Raw genomic sequence first — 17,152 nt, 5'->3', positions numbered from 1 at the left:
TTTTTTTTTTTTTGGGGTAAGAGGATAGGAAATTTTTAACCATTAGGTGAAGCTTGGGGAAGTTTGGGCTGATATCAAGTCCATTTCTTACAAGAAAATGGACCATTCATTTCCTTATGGATGTGTGACATGTGTCCTAACATCACATTAAAGGGTTGAGGTAATGGACAAGATAAAATTCTAGGGAAGTTCATGGAATTTTATCAGAATGTCAAAAATGGACCCATCCATTTCTTTCTGGATGAATGATACTTGCCTATAAGTCACACCCAAAGGTTAAGGTAAGATTTAAAAGATAATTTTTGTTTAATTTTAATTTAATCTCAATCTTTGGATGTAACTGATGGACAGATGTCCTTCATCCAAAGGGAAATAGATGGTCCATTTCCTGATAAAATTCCGAAAGTTCACTCCCATTTCATTTTACTTGAATGGGCTAGTGTACTATCGTTTTTTGGGGGAAGTGAAAAGGCCTTTCGGCCCAAACTACAAACCTGCCCTTATCCATGGGCTATAGTGTTAGGCCCATTATATTGTTCTTCAGGTCCAACGGAGTCATATACGCGAGAAATTTCTTCAAAATCCAGTTCTTAGGGTGCAACCAGATTTCAGCAAATGTAAAGGATAAAATAGTCAATTCAAATAATATCTATTCCTGCAACAAATTGTGATATTCCCGCCTCCCTTAAATCTCCATTAAATCTTGCTCTTCTGCCTTTCGTTCTCTCTGCATTTCTGAAGAATCTGATGATGACTTCCACGGAAATCGTCAAGAATCGCCAACTAGGGTTTCTGATATGGCAATCGATCCCTTCAACTATCATCTTCATCTTCTGCAAAATCTTCCTTCTTTCCCCTTTCGCCCATAACCCTTTCTCTCCTTCTCTCTTCACTGTCCTTTCCTTTCTCGCCTTCCATCTTTCTCTGCTCCTGTTCTCCACTTCTCTGCTACTTGTCTCCTCTCCCCAACCCGATCGCCCTGCTTCGATTAATGAACTCATTATGTTTCTCCTTCGATTCCTACTCAACTCGGTCGTTGGCGGAGCTAGGTCCCCGGAGTTCTCAGCTCCCACTTTCGTCCGCCGTGTTAGAACTTCACTCGGGTTTCTGCTCTTTGTGATCATATCTGCTGCATCGGGCTTTGTTTCTGTGGCTTCTGTGTGTCGGAACTCCGAGGCTATTAGTGGGTTGCCGTTGATTGGCATAGGGTTAAGAGGGTCTGTTTTTGGATTGCTATATGGAGTTTATTACATTTATAAGCAGCGTTGGGTTTTGGGGTTTCCTATTATACAGGTTAGTATTTCTTTAGCAATTTCAAGGATTGTTTGGACAAGTTATATGCGCCTCTCTGGCTTTTTGGTATTCATACAATACTTTTTTTTTTTTTTTTCTTTCTGAAACGTAGATGAGTTAGCTTATTTGTTACAATTTGTTTTTGTTTTTGGGTAAATTAAGTTTGCTTTCTATTTGGTACAGGGGCAGAAACAATCATCAAAGAAATGAAGTTTTAAGATTAAAAAACAAAGGAAGATGGGGTAGGGTGTTCGGGGTGAGGGGGGTGAACAAGGGGAGATCCCATGAAGAGGCAAACCGCCATTAAATTTATTCAAGATCCAATGTATTGTCTGTCAAATGGGAGAATAACACTAGGAATAGGCCACAATTTTCTAAGAACATCAGCAACCCCTAACAGGTTTGGAGAAAGGGCAGGAAAATAATAGATGATGGACACTTTCAGTAGAGTTCTAATACAGAAAGCATTTGAATTTAATAATTTCATTTGGAAAAGATATTCTTAATTAAGAAGAGAATTTAGTCATTAGTTCTTCAAACAATGAATTGATGTCAACTAAACTGTTCTAAATCATGAAACAATTAGGGCTCTAGATAAGAAAAATATTTTCTTTTGGGGAAGAGTTTGTAACCCATTGAAGTTTGAACCAATCCCAGCTACTTTTAGGTCTTAGAAAGATATGGGGAAGTTTACTCCAAATTTCAAGGGGAGAATGTGGGATAGTAAGGCTGGGACAAGCCTTAAGAATGAAAGATACCACAGAAAGTTTGATGTTAACACACCAATAGGGTGTCCATTATCTAGCCAGAGGTAAGTGTCAAAACCATCATCAATGTAAGTCTGAATATGGTCTGAAGCCAAGTATCTATAATTTAGGGATTCCCTTCAGGTGCAAGAAGCATTTGTAGTGCAAAGAATGTTTCTAGATGGAATCTGGTTTTATGTACTTGAAGTAGACCCAATCAACCTGAATTCTCTCTTGTTTGGAAGTATTCTTTCCAAATAAGCTTCACAGCACCAAAAATACCGACTTCCTTACTCTATGAAGACCCATCTCCCCCTAATTTTTTTTGGAAGAACATCTTTGATCCAGCTCAAGGGTTTCACAAGAATATAGGCAACCATGACTTTTCCTAAGAAAGGAGGACGCCAGAAACTCAATCTCATCTTAGAAGAAGTAAAAGCCGAGAGACCAAAATCCCTACACCAGTAAATATATAAATCAGGCATAATTAATCAAATGATTTCTGGTCGCCCAACAAAATGATGAAGTTTGTTCTTCCAGTAAATATATAAATCATGCATAATAGGAGAGCACTGATGGGGAGGGAGCTTCAGAGAAATCAATGGTAACCCTCAAATAGGTAGCTGGAAGATGATCCGTTAGGAAACACAAATAACAGCATAAGTGAACCATAAGATCCACAGGAACTCCCCAAAGAAAGAGACTCACAAGGATTAACGGGGAGATCTGACCTAGTAGTTAAAGAAGATTCAGAGATCAACTGCTAGTAGTGATAAAAGTAGTCACATTCAATTGCCCCCTCCTCCTGCTTTTGCTGCTTGGTAAAAACAATACATTTTACTGAGCGAAACTAGTTTGGTGAGCTGCATTGTCTCAGGATACCTTGCTGTTTATTCTGTTTTAGCCTGAAGTTATTCTTCTTTGATGGTTAAATCAGGTTCTTATATGTGGTACTGTTGGTGAGAACCATCATATTCATTCAGTCTTTTACTTTTTGGCAAAATTGAATTTTGTGCATCATGTTGGAATGGAAGCAACTAGCCATTGATGATGTGGGATTTACAAAGTCAACAATTAGGAGAGGAGGTTACCTAGAATTAACTAGTGACAAGTTCCTCCCAAAGGAATGCTGCACTTGAGGATGATCAACACTTCGATTGCACCTTCTCCAGTGATTATATCTTAAGGTTATGGGTGAAGAGAGTTGGTGGCTTCTGTTGAATAAACATAGCTAATATAGTAGATTATAATCTAATGGTACACATCATTCCCAAGTGATGTGATCCCAAAGGTTGGTTTTATCCTAGTCACTCAATAGGACAATCTTAGAATGACTGAAAAACCCCAAGGTTAGAAACTTCCATTATGTTCTCTCCCACACACAACTAACATCTACAGTGGATCTAATTGGGTATGGAATGAAATCACCACCATAATATCCGTTGAAGCTATTGTGTCTATTTTAGTTATAATTTTCAGTGGAAATCCTACTCTTGTTTTGAGGAGCTGAAAACTTATATCTACACAATATGCTGCAGGCATTTCCTTTTTTCGGTTGTTTAAGGCTTCCCCCCACCCTTTGTTTTACATGTTCTCTTTATAATGATCCTTGGTACATGTAAATCCTGACAATCTACATACTTGACATGCTTGTGATACTTTCTGTTCTTAAATTATAATCGATTGGTTATACTTTTTGATATGGAATTTTAAAATAAATAAGTAACTTATTATTTTTCTTTGTTTGCAGCGTCCTCCTTTTTTCAGTTTTAAGATGGGTCTCCCTTCAGCTTTTGGACAAGCTCTAAAGTTATCTACTGTGGCTCTTATATGTTCATTTCTGCTCGATATGTCCCTGCCCAGGCAGTATAAGAGTCAGGGCACAGTGGTGCAATTTATCTCCAATCAAATTGTCTTTTACATTGGATGCTCTGTGGTTTCACTTTGTTGGGAACTATGCCATCATTTACATCAGGTTGGCTTTCAAACACTTATATTCTTTAGTATTGATTTTCTCTTTCATTGAAGTTGTCAGCTACACACTAGTAGATTTTGTGTTGCATACTGCTGTTTTGTTATTATTTGTAGTTGTTTGAGGGATGAATTGGTGGGATCTCTTTTAAGTAGTCTCCTTATTTAGAAATTATTACTTTAGCATTTTGAATGTCTTGCATTTCACATTGCAGACTTGTTTCATTTCAAGATCCTTTCTCTTTTTCCCACCCTAAATAAATAAAAAAAATAATAATAAATAAAGGAAAGCTTTCTTTTCCATAAATATTAGAAACTTTTTTGTGTAAATGAAAATGTAGGTTTGGATTGTTGGTAGTATCATATACATATTAAGCAAAGTCTCTTCTCATGTGCTTATTTCTTTTGTTTGGTATGTCTGTTAGCATTCTTATGGATTTAGATGATCAGTATTGAGCTTATTGAATGGTCAACAGTGTCAGGAGCATGAGCAGATCCTGTCTTTTGTAATAATACGAGCTTCATTTTTCTCATAGGTATTTTCTTTTACATGACATATTTAAGCTTTTCTTTAGGTGGTTCATACTAAGAGGTACATATTTGCACCACCCAAGGGGTCAGCTGCTGCAGAAACAAATCCATCTGAACCTCTCCTTGCAGCATTGGAGGAAAGTACTCCAAGATCTCTTCTGCAATATCTTGCATATCTTGATCTGTGTATAATTTGTGAGAGTAATGTTGACATATGGCGCCGGGCTGCCTTATTTGAAGAAACTGGTGAGACTTACAAAAGAGTCATTACGGTATGCTTGAGGCCTCTTGAGCAACTGACTTCAAACCTTGGGGAAGGCTTGGATGGTTGTTCAGGTGATAAGACTGATCAATTATCACACCAGTTATCATCACCAGCTGATGCACGAATGGAATCAAAGCTGAATGAGTCTTTCAATGACTTCCAGGTACCTTATGTTATTAGTTGTCATATCTTCTTATTTTGCACTCTCTAGTTGTTTTCTCTGTCATTTCGTGTCTAATTTCTATTCTTCAGTAATAAAATCAATCGTCCATCCAAAAAGAGAGGTAGAAATCTGGTTCCAAGAGGTTTCTCTATCCTAAAGATGTGCTTCTAATTCAAATGGAATTGGAAGCCTGTGAACTACCTTCTTTATGATTGCTCCTTCCCACAGTATGTTCACATTTACTAGTACTTTTACCATAATTTGGGTTTGCTTTTCCTTTCTATTCTTTTATTGAAACATTGTCATCAGGTTGTTTGGTTGAAGGGGTAGGAGTTTACGGAGTCCTTTTTTCTGACTAAGATATCCAAGAATTATATTAAGAAGTAGATAAAAAAAAAAGGTGAATGGACATTAATATCTAGCATACCCAGCCCGGAACAAAGTTTTTTTTTCTTCTTCTTCACCAAGAGACTCAAGAACTATATTGAGAAGATGATAAAAGAAGTGGATGCACATATTAATGTCTAGGATATCCAGCCCGAAACAAAGAACAAAAGATGGACTAGTTAACAGAAGTTAGGTGATGCCATCAGCAAGAAACCAAATCTCCCAAAAAGAAAAATAAACCTTCTACAGTTGCTTGATATGACCAGTAGTTAACAGAAGTTACAAAACACTACATATATGGTTGAACTTTAGCATCTCTGCAACACATTTGCCACCACTAACACCTTTCACTGATTCATACATAAGAGCCAAAGCTGAAATGAAATAGTTTGCATGACAAATTTATAGCCTTATACCTGAATAATTGCTTCAACTCTTGAATCTAATACCAAACTCAGATGCTAAACTTTTTTGTATTGTGCAGCTGTGTGCATGGTGTGCAACAACAATTGCAGCACTGACTGCCCGTTCACACAGTGAGGATAGGTTTGGTGTGGCACAACTGACTGGCTGTAATGCTGCTGTGGTCTCAACACTCTTGTCCTCTCTGGTTGCTGTTGAGGCATGCATGGGGAAGAAGACCAATGTACGAGCCCCACATTTAACGGGCCTTGCTAGCATCAAGTGGGCCACATTGTACACAGGAAGAAGAGACGCACCGCCAAGTTCCATAGGTAAAAAAAGAGGTGATCCAGTGCATGCAAAGGCCTTTGCCATGGCTGACATTATAAGGACATCAATCTATTGCATAGTATCTGTATTTCATGATGAAATGCTCGGAAGCATGAAAGCAGGAATGCTTGAGAAGGATTGGATCACTGACAGCAAGCCCCTTTTTGGGACCCGTGAGATAATTGTACAGAAACTAGGTCTCTTTCTGGATTTCCAAGCTAATTAATGACCTGGGAATATGTAGAACAAATCTGATGATTCAAGCATCTGCTCCGGTTGAGTTCTGTTCTGGATAGGAGGGAGTTCCTCCTATTCTATCAAATTTTGTTGAGAACTCCTGTGAAATGTATTATTGTGTTGTGGAATTGCATGATCTCTTTCGTTCATAATGTTTCTTCAAAAGCATTGTAAGAGTTCACGGAAATGAATCTGTTCCTGTATTTTGTTAGAAAATGGAATATGTTTTAGATACCTTCTTGCCTAGCATATGCTACTTCCCCTAAAAGCCATGGGACAGCCGTGTAGATTATGACTGTTCCAACTTCCAAGACCCAGCAATGGTGGAAGTCTCGTGCACTAGGTACACCTTAATGCTAATTCTTTTACCTCCTAGATTTGGCCTGAGGCTGATGTTCTTCTTGGCTCTAGAGTTTATGCTCACGATAATGATTCTGCTATTAAAAAGTTCTGCTGTTGAAGTGGTTTTCTTGTACTCAAAAGTCTGCTGTTACTATGGCTAGCCGAGTGCATTGTAGATTTGAGTTTCCAAATGGATTTTCTTGTTCTTTGATCTGAAGCTTTGGACGGCGATTTGCTCAGAATATTGTTGGATTCTAATTGTTGTGCAATTATAATTCGAGGAGTCTATATGTTTGCTTGCAGGTTCCGGTGTTTGTATTCTTTTTGAAGGTATTACCATTGTGATACAAAGAGAAGACACCCCACAACACTGACATTTTTCAGTGTTACAAATCTCCTCAAGTATCGAGCTGTTGGATTGAAGCCCTTTAATAGTTCAACCAGAACCATGTAAATTTTAGGATGATCAAACCATGGCTTAACGCGTGCGTTCATTTCAAGAACAAATGAAATAAGAAAGAACAGTGTTGAATTAGTGGCTTCAACCTGTGAAAATACTATTGTTCCTCTCCTCTCAAACAATCAGCAGGAAATACAAGGAACCTCATAAACTTAGTATTGAGGAATCTTCCATGCCACAACAATGGCTATAAATACAAAATACGTGCAGGTGACTTATGGAAGATAGCAATTAGCAATGAAAAATGGGTTCAATGAACAAGCTAATATATAAAACTGGTAACTCAAAGCATGCAGGAATGATTCCTTTGAGCTAGAGACCTTACATCATCTCTACCATTTTCTTCAAGATCATCAATTTGACCTCAATTTTACTTCATGCTTCCAACATGAATTCCTTTACTTCAATTGGTAAAGCTTTGAGTGCTAACTTCTTTATAATAAACAAGGATGATGCTGATGGAATCCAATATCAATTGTTTCATTTAAACCACCACAATTCTTCAAATCACCAGAATCAATCATCCTTGTAAGATGGCCAAAAAATCGATTCCGTTAAGGATCAATTGTCGCTGGAGTTCAAGTATAAATGCTCTCGCCTGATGTAGTCAATCACTTCATCAGCTGTCAGATATTTCAAAGATAATCCTTTTGATATGCATTCCCTGAAAAAGAAAATCACTATCTTTACTACTAAAACAGCTCATTCCTTGCATCAACAAATGTCATCACTCACCTTAATCTTGTTGAACTAATTTGATTTGGTATCAACTCATCCACAATTTTGATGTTGTCCTGAAGAAATAGAAAGAATAACACTTAAGAATCATAATATTGTTGCCCAATCCACCACAGATGGCTGAGACCTGATCTATTAGGTTACTTCTCCAACTGATCAGATAACCTCGATGAGGATATAGAAGTCTTGGTCAGCAAATGAAGATACAACAGTGGTTTCCCACAATTATAATGAAAAAAAAAAAAAAAAGAGAAGAAAAAAGAGTCTGAATATGGATCTGTTACCTTATTCTCATTTAGAATGTCATTAGAAGCTATAATCTTCTCGACATCTTTTCCTTCTCTCCTAATGCAGACAACTCCATAGTCTCTGCAGATTGTTCTGACCTGAAAAATAAATTAAAAAGGTTTATCTTTATCACTTATTCACTTATATTGTTCTAAACTACCCAAGCAGTTCCAAAGGTTTAAGAAACAATTAAACTGTAAAAATTAAAATGCAAGCTGAGAAGTCATATCATCATCTATTTTTAATTTCAAAAAATCAATATCTATCTTAAAAGCAGGATATAAACATCAAATAATTTCTTCACTTTTTCATTTTTTTTGTAATTTTTGTCTGATTTTCCTTTTGTGGTCTAATACTAATGGTTGTATTCAAGAAGCGTACCTGCTCAGGGATCCAAGCTCCCGGGATGCTAAAAGATTCAAGAAGATCGGAACCACATAAAAGCATGACCTTGAGGGATTCTATAAGGGAAGTAAGAACATAACTTTCAAAGTTAACTAAAAATATTCAAGGAATAGTCAACTAGGTTTGCTATAGAACATAGAAGTTGTAAATCTATGTACAATACCTTTTATCTTTAAGAAATTCAGGCCAAAGTCCACACAATTTTTTTTTTTTTTGGGTGAAACAAATATAAATTTTTGGTAATTCTAATTAGTTAAAATGGAGAGACCTTTACACCATACAGGTTTGTGATAATTACCAAATGAAAGACAGAACCTCCACTTGACTAATAATATAAGGATACCCACGTCTTTAGACACTTTACAGTTAAAGTGAAAAGACCTCATTTTCAAAGAAATGTTGTTATGTTCCCTTGAATGGCGCACCAATCCTTTGAATCCAATACCAACAGGTATCATTCCCCCCAGAACAACGTTCTCTTTCAGACTTTACAATATGACAGAAAGAAAAGGACTCCCACTGATTCTAGTATCGAGAATACCCATATTTGTAAACTCTTTAGGGTTAAAAGTGCAATACACCACTTTGCTTCCAGTTTTGTTCAAGATCATAAAGTGAGGGAACTGCATTGTTATCACAATTTATTCCTTCTTGCCAAATACACCAAGCAACTTTCGCAAGGATCAACCTTGAGATAATAAAGTGTAAATGCTTAAAAGACCTGCATACTAATAGGGATATTGATGCCGAAACGAAAAAGAAACAAGGCCAACAAAAGAAAGGATGGAAAAAACTGGAGTACTCTTATCTCTCAAAAGTTTCTTCAGAAACAACAATATTAAGCTGTTCTCCAAAAGACGCACAAAACACGATTTTATACTGCCAAAAAACCCTAAAATGAAAAAAAAACAGAAAATTACGAAAATGCCACTGAAAACAGTAAAATGCCCAAAACGCCCTAAAACGATCCCGAAACGCGAAAAAACGATGTGCAACAATGCAAGCAGTGAGTCCTTCTCACAAGCTCATTTCGGATTAACGTGACAAATTTCAACCCTTTCTAAGTCTAGGACCCGAAGATACCCCATGTGCCACCCCATATGCATCAGATATAAAAGTATAAAATCTCCCTCACTCGGAATCATTAAGCTCTTAATAAGACAATTTCAAGTGACACCATTCAGGACATTAAGACAACTTAAGTCATCATGAACTAAAACTCCTGAGGAACAGTAAAAATTGAGGTCCTAAGAAACGTGTCTCACACAGAAACATTATATGAACAGATTTGGATTGAAGGGGAGATTATAAATTCAACTTAATACAGGATAAAATACTACAATGCTGCATAGTTTTTGTGTGAAACAGGATTGTGGGTCTTCTTTTTGCAGTGCTTATACAGTGAAGCTTGAGATAGCAAGTCACAATCAGTTAGCCCATTTTGCCACTTCACCTTCTGCCCATTGTGCAAGTTCTAGGTTTTCACAGCATCCCACATGGGAAAAAGGAAGCAGCTCAATTTTTCTACTTCAAACCCAATTTGAGCTAAACCTGTTTCATGTACTATGTACCAGACTCATGATGGAGACTTTACTTCAGTCCACAAACAGATTACTTTTTGACACTCTCAGGAGTTCAGGACACTATCCCTTGCTTAAAAGCACTGAACACAAACTCATCCCCAATTTACGAAACCATAGTTATCCTCTACCGAAAACCAAGTCTGCACTTTCTCAAATCAATTAAGCTGGTACAGAAAAATCAATTGAAGTTGGACCAGATATAGGCTCAACCAACTTTGATCCAATTGTGTAAATGCACAATCTACATGGATCTGAAGTTGTTGGAGTCCAATCAGAGTCATATGATTAGGATTATAAAAGTATCACATTTGGGTTTGAAGTTCCATGCTTTTAAGGTAAAACATGCCTGGATATTTCAAATATGAGCTGCATAACTGTGACCATATCTGATGCCTATAAGTACCAAATGTCATATACAGGATATGACTTGGGAATGTTATGAGATCAGGCATGGGTAAGCAATTACCTGCCCCCTAAAACTTATGGGTCAGATATGCGATCAATAACTTCAGATAAGGCTCTGTTGTTGTTGTTATGCATCCAACAACTTACGGTATGGAGACTTCTCTAAACTAAGGCAAAATAAGAGGATAATCTGCTAAAACACTGAATACCAATTTTCTTTTCTTCTTCACAGCCATATACAAGTATCTCACTTTTGAGTGTGTACCAAAAAGGGTAGTCCGAAAATACATTAACTGGCGGACTAACAAAGGTCATGCCTTTTCAAATAAGGCAAAGTTCCAACCAAGTTGATGACCAATTAGTGATTACATACATAATCTAGATTAAAAGAACCTTTATTTTCCAATTTGCAAACATAAAAGATGACTTCTTGGAAAAAGCAAAGCATAAGTTGTGATGCAGCAATGTGGAGTAGTTCTAAACTGGATCAAGTTAATACATGGATCCAGCATAATCAGTTAAAATAAGGCCACATTAGAAGCCACTGCAGTCGGACAAAATTTGGATCATGATCCAGTCCATTGACCAAAAGTACACTCAGCCATATTCCCCACGTTAACAGAAATGGTTGATATTCTCTGCTGGGAGCATGGTCCCTGCGCATGCATGAGCCAATGGAAGTACACACATGTTGGCATCACGGAGGGTTAGATTTTCATTTTTCATAGTGGTGGAGCAGTCATTCTCCCCCCCCACCCCTACTGGTCTGGGCATGGGGCATGGAGGTACAATCTCACAGACAACTTTCTTCTAACAGAAAATATAAACATGCAATACACTCTCAGAAATCAATCCATTCTAGAAATAAATCCACATTAGGCTGACAGATCCAAATCTTACAGAAAAAGTGAAAAAGCTTACCTCTGGAAATCACTCCATTCTCAGACAAGCAGCTACGGATTCGAGCCAAAACACTCAAAGATCTCTGGAAGCTACTCTGCTTTGCCTACAAAACAATTCAAAGAATTTGCTTCAAAGGTGACAGGTTGGATTAGAACATTTAAAAAAAAATTAAGCAAAACAAATGCTTTGCCTTTTCAATACTGAGAAGGCAGAACAAAACAAAGTGACAGCAAAGCAGACAATCCTAACACTGAAATACAGACTAGAGGCAGCTGGAAGAAAAGATAAGAGAGAGAAGAAAGGGTGTGTGTGTGAAGAAGAGTAATGTTGAAGATAAGAAAACCACACCTAGAACCCCCAACCCCTCCCCCCCCCCCCCTCCAAAAAAAAAAAAGAGGAAAAACCGAACGCGTTAAAATGCCCGCTTGCTTGCGTGATGGCCCTTTCAGGCCAGCACTTCGTAGTACTTTTCCCTGGAACTTCTGTGGCCTCTGGGCCTTTGGGGGGGGGGGGGATCAGGTCGTTTCTGGTTCATGCAATTATTAGTCTGCAGACAGCAGAAAAATTCCAATCCCATTCAGAAGTCTTTGTTATCAAGCATTTCGATATTACCAACGCAAACAACACAAAACACAGCAGAGAAACCTGTTATCCCACAATGTACTAATGTTTTCTAAAGATCAAATTTTAGTACACAGGAATAGAATAACGGCATTGAGCATATTACAAAGTAAAGTGTTTCTCTGAAAGAGAGATCTGTGGGAGGGCAAGGAGGAGGGATCTCATGCATGACAAATTACCTCCCATGAATCCACCATTATGAATGAAGAGCTTCTGCAAGCTAGGTCACACATCTGAATCCGATGTTCAGCAGATATAAGGCCCTAGAAGAAGACATCCGCTGAAATTATTGTTAGCCAAGGCAAAAGGGAAAAGCAAACCCAGTACACCTGATAAAAATACTTCAGTTTTAGCCATAATTTTCTATTCAAAGCCTCTAGACTAAAAAAAGCACCAATAAATCAAGTTTGTATGTATATAACAGAAATCCCCAAGCCAAAAGAGAGGTATGCTTACTAGATTAGGGAAATCAAAATGAATAATACTTTTATAATGAAAATCAACAACATTATAACAACAGATATTTTCATTCAAACTTGGTGATGCTATCAGATAGGAAACCATCATTTTTCTCTTCTTTAGAGATGAGAAATGAAGACAAGCTTCCCAATGTGAGGATTGAAAGGATTTCCTGACTGTTTAAGTGAACTTCTCTCACACTCCATGATAAATCAGGAGATGGTCTCAAGTTGCTTTAGATAAGCCTAGAAGCCCATGTTAAGAACCTTAACTGTGCATACTCAGTGCACAAGGCTCCCACCACTGCAAGGTCTGTGTAAGTTTATAACATACATAGCCTTACCCCTGCTTTCACAGAGAGGCTGTTTCCAAATGAACTTTTGACCACTTGGTCACAATGAAGCAACCTTACCATTGCACCAAGACCTGCCCTATTATAGTTCCATGTGTCACTCTCATATAAGCCCAGAAACCACAAAACATTAGTATTCCTGAATTTCGAGAAAGAAAAACAAACAAATAGCTTAGCTTATTGATATTATTATGCAATATAAAAAAATAAAAAGCAAACATCTACCCCCAGTTGGGAGCAAAGGTTCCAGCATGCTTCTCATATGCTCTTCAATGCTTACTTTGTCACAGCTTTATGTGCAGTTTTCACAATTGTACCAACAGAGTAAAGCTATTAAATTGATCAGATCATCCCATCATAATTCTCCTTACACATTTGCATACATGTCCAAAATATGTAAAAGACTACTTACCTTCTTCTTGTATGCATCATTCACTGGAGACATGTAGCCTCCAATTACGCAATAACCTTCTGAGTTTAGTGCATCCTTCGCCAGCTCTAAGAATGGAAATGGAAACAATCAAAATGTATTAGATTTTGGCATTAGCATAAATGGAATACATTAAGAGTCATTAATATTATACCTTACTGGAAATATTGAACTCAACTAAGGCTATCCTAATACTTCTGTGCACCAACAAGGATCCCCTTCCGCTGTTATACTCCATCCAGGGTCATTTCTTCTAACTCATGCATTTTCCCTCCACATCAACCTTCACCATTTTCTATCCTTTAACACCTTTCACTTGCATACTATACCTCTCTCTGTGATTGAGTGGAGATGACTCTGAATATTCATATCAAACTAAACTTTGACAATACAGTTTTCACCTCATTAAAGAAGCCTAAACAAATAGATTCCCCAACCCCCCCCCCCTCAAAAAGAAGACCAAAGAAAGCATCGAGAAAGCTCTTCCATACATGACACAATAAAATCTAACATCAGCTTAACATTTCAAATTGCAATACATCTGCATATGCAGTACATTTCTTTATAGTACCAATTTTAGTGCTCCTTCGACCTTAGGAAGTGAGGGCTTCCCATAAAGAGTTGAGCATGCGAGCAAGGATTTATAGGTCAGTTTCAGAAAAAGGATCAGTACAACCCTGTCTGATTGTTTGTGAAATGTGATACATGGGCAAGTATTGGATGTTTAGGTGTTGCCTGATCCATCCAATTCAACTCCAATATGCAAGTGCCAAAAGATAGTGAAAGACTAAGTGCAAGTAATTGCCTTAATTGTCTCTTGAGCAGAAGAAACTTCCTATACAATTCTTTTGAGCAGAATATTAATTGATGAAAGGAGGGCACAGATCCAGCTAAAACTTACCAAACATACGTAAATGCATATAAGTAGGAGGATTGAAACTTCCAGTTGCCAAGAGAACCACATAAATAAGATTCCTATTTCAGAGGAAAAGAAAACAACATATTTAGACAGAAAAATGACGTTGAGGCAAGAAAGTAGTATCAACACCCATGGAGCCATATGGCATATTTACAAAATGTAATTGACCAAGTCTGTTTCCATAAAATGCATGAAAAATACAAGTAGCAAAAGAAAAGAACAAGATCGATATTACAGGCTAGCCCGTGTTAAAGAATGTTTAGAGCTTCCCCTTGAACTACACTCAGACCACGACAAGCATGCATGTATGTTTTTAGAAATATAATAACACTCTAAGGACAAAAAAAAAAAGCATTAAAAAATAATAATAATAAATAAAGACGACAACAACAGAATACAGAATACTTTACTTGGTTACACCATCTGATGGGCCATCTTGACCTACAGTTCCCAAAGATAATTTGTTCACAGGCAGTGGAACATCCATTTTTCCTGAAGAAAGAGGACCAGAAACAAAAAATTGACTTAGTGGCTCCAAGTTATACCTCATGAGCATGGCTGCTTAGTTACACAAAATATAATACACAGAAAGGAAAAGTACTATCACTCCCCTGCACTTCTACCATACATATTAACTCAACCCAACCTACTCAAAAGATTATTTTCTGATTCCCCTACAGTTTTACTCAACCCTAAGGCCTACTCAAATTTCACGATTTACAATGGGGGTTTCTGTTTGGTTGTGTGAATTCCTGATCCTAAAGTCCATTTATACAAAGTGATATTAGGTTCTGTTTCTCCCAACCAAGTTAAAGATTTGACCAATTCCCTAAATTTTTAGGATAACTCTGCAATCCCATTCCATTCAAACCCCCTACCACAGCCTCCTCTGATAGCACCCTACTCCTGCCACCATCTCTGGCATCTCCACCACCTTCCCCTCACATGCACCCTTTGCCAATACCTTGAGCCACTTCTCCTTCCACCCACAACCCCCCCACCCCACCCCCCACCCACAACCCCCCAAAAAAAAAAAAGGGAAGAAGAAGAAGAAAGAAAGAAAGAAAAAGGAAAAGAAAAAAAGTACGTGGGTGTTGAGAGCAGATAGTGAAGCAGAGCATCTACTGGGTAATAAAATGCGAAGAAACTACCCTGTTTTCATTTCTGAACTGGATTAGGATAAAAATAGATCAAAAGGGTACAGAAATAACATCAGAAATACAAGTAGCAGTTACGGAATCCACCATTCCACACAGTTAACATTGAGAAATCCACCTCTATATCACCCGGTGAATCAACACAGGAAACTCAGATCACCAACATCAAATTCTATTGATTTCAAAAGGTTGTTTACATGCAAGTGTGCATTTACCCTTAATTAGTGGTAAGCGATCAGCCTTAGACTTCAATTATAGGTAACCGAGCAGTCAGAGCTTCATCAAATTAGATTCACAAACCACTAGAACTCAAAACTAGAAATCAGTCAAGCTTTTGGAATTCATTTAAGCACACCCTGTACAGAAAAAGTACATATCAAAACCTAAGTAAGTCTAGGAAAATGTAGAGCTATTGCAAACAGATGCCCCAAAAGCACTGAAATTGCTGTTTTTGCCATCGACAGGATACCCCCAGATTACTCCACTGTGTGGGGTTTCTCAATCTCTTTTCTATTGGATGCTTTAAAATCAAAATCTTGTGCCTTAATTGTTGAAGCTCAAACATCATTTTGTTAGAGCTATTAATATTTGAAGGAACGACCTTCTAATCTGCTTGAACAAAAGCTGCTAAGGGGAATATCTTTGGGCCAATGAGAATGTTTGCAATTGAAACTGGAGCTGCATCCCAATCACATAGCACGAGAAAATTTCCTCGTAGACTACTTCTGAGTGGATTGATTATAATGCTGAAAACCGGAGAAGTAAGAAAAATGGGGGGGGGGGTTCTTAACTCTGCTTTTCTCTATATATTTCCTGCAAACTAAAAACCGCAATTCGGCAACCAATGGCCCAAATGAATAAAACTGATCCTCTGATCCAATCCCCTTTAACTCTTCAAGAACATCAACAAAGTTCTTTTTTTTGGGTGATAAACAACGTTTTTAAATTCAATAAAGTAACCACAAGTAAGATCAGTTATAAATGCCAGAATTACACAAAGAGTTTTGTACAAGGCTCGAGGAAGGATGATTTCTAGCATAATCGTCTCACTGTGATATTCCAAACCATTCCAAGATCAGTTTTTTCCCCTTGAGAATATTCAGAATGGACAAATAAGGGGTTAACGGTGAATTTCAGAAGACCCATCTCTGTTATTCAACTAAACTCATCAGAAATCCAATAACAAATCAAAGAAGATACATAAGAAATGATAAGATACAATAATTAATCCTACTCAAATATCAGAAACACCAACAACAAAGAGGGCAGTTATAGGTAGACAAATTTGATCTATGTACATGGAGAAACAAAACAGAATTTGAGTCTGGAAGATTACCAAATTGAAGCTTCTCTTCAGTTCTTCTGCGCTGCCGTGTTGGACGGAGCCACGGAGGAGGAACGGTGACGAGTGAGGTGCGGTTTGAGACGTTGGACCGACCAGATGAAAGGTGTTTTCGGATTTTCCTGTCATCGGGTAAAACCTAAAACCGTAAAAGTCAAGGAGCGAAATTTCAGTCCAGTTAACTGGTTCACTACCTGGCGAGCCGGGCAAACAGGTGAAATCTCGTTGAGAGTAATCTCAGGCCCGCATTTGGCTTTTGTTTTGGGCCAGAATATTTTAGCCTTAACTCGTCCTTAGGACCAAAATTTTTAGCCCAAGCCCTATTCAGGCTCAAGGGGCTTAGGGCAGCCATCAGGGCCAAACTTGCACCCCTACAGTGTATATGACTTCTTTATATAGATATAGAGTCCTTGTTCATCAGTA

General features: G+C 37.7%; 2 protein-coding genes across 3 annotated transcripts; one reads left to right on the top strand and one right to left on the bottom strand.

Annotated features, from left to right (window-relative positions):
* The first annotated feature begins 667 nt into the window (after positions 1-667).
* On the top strand, positions 668-6,535 carry LOC149000900 (nucleoporin protein Ndc1-Nup protein). Its single transcript, XM_089139842.1, has 4 exons — positions 668-1,293; positions 3,790-4,014; positions 4,586-4,969; positions 5,841-6,535. Exons 1-4 carry the CDS (start codon positions 748-750, stop codon positions 6,312-6,314), a joined length of 1,629 nt encoding a protein of 542 aa, XP_088995968.1. The 5' UTR covers positions 668-747; the 3' UTR covers positions 6,315-6,535.
* Positions 6,536-6,783: 248 nt separating this feature from the next.
* Positions 6,784-16,825, bottom strand: NMNAT (nicotinate/nicotinamide mononucleotide adenyltransferase). Of its 2 annotated transcripts, XM_089139843.1 has the most exons (10): positions 16,724-16,825; positions 14,641-14,722; positions 14,213-14,286; positions 13,294-13,379; positions 12,250-12,333; positions 11,468-11,552; positions 8,535-8,614; positions 8,150-8,251; positions 7,863-7,921; positions 6,784-7,791 (listed from the first exon to the last, which is right to left on the bottom strand). In XM_089139843.1, the coding sequence occupies exons 2-10, from the start codon at positions 14,715-14,717 to the stop codon at positions 7,689-7,691; spliced, it is 750 nt and encodes a 249-aa protein (XP_088995969.1). In that variant the 5' UTR covers positions 14,718-14,722; positions 16,724-16,825; the 3' UTR covers positions 6,784-7,688. The 2 variants fall into 2 exon arrangements, with proteins under 2 accessions (XP_088995969.1, XP_088995971.1); XM_089139845.1 differs by lacking the exon at positions 14,641-14,722.
* Positions 16,826-17,152: the final 327 nt, after the last annotated feature.

The sequence above is a fragment of the Hakea prostrata genome, chromosome 11 (assembly GCF_041222555.1).
Source record: "Hakea prostrata isolate BN-2017 chromosome 11, UWA_Hpros_2, whole genome shotgun sequence".
Taxonomy (NCBI): Eukaryota; Viridiplantae; Streptophyta; class Magnoliopsida; order Proteales; family Proteaceae; genus Hakea; species Hakea prostrata.
Note: the sequence above shows the minus strand (reverse complement) of the source record. Positions and strands in the feature narration are given on the sequence as shown.

Coding starts and splice junctions, on each gene's coding strand:
- LOC149000900 (XM_089139842.1), top strand. CDS start 748: ATGATGACTTCCACGGAAATCGTCAAGAATCGCCAACTAGGGTTTCTG. Junction 1,294..3,789: donor TGGGGTTTCCTATTATACAG/GTTAGTATTTCT, acceptor CTTTGTTTGCAG/CGTCCTCCTTTTTTCAGTTT. Junction 4,015..4,585: donor TATGCCATCATTTACATCAG/GTTGGCTTTCAA, acceptor GCTTTTCTTTAG/GTGGTTCATACTAAGAGGTA.
- NMNAT (XM_089139843.1), bottom strand. CDS start 14,717: ATGGATGTTCCACTGCCTGTGAACAAATTATCTTTGGGAACTGTAGGT. Junction 7,922..8,149: donor ACATTCTAAATGAGAATAAG/GTAACAGATCCA, acceptor CTATTTCTTCAG/GACAACATCAAAATTGTGGA. Junction 7,792..7,862: donor ATTAGTTCAACAAGATTAAG/GTGAGTGATGAC, acceptor TTTCTTTTTCAG/GGAATGCATATCAAAAGGAT.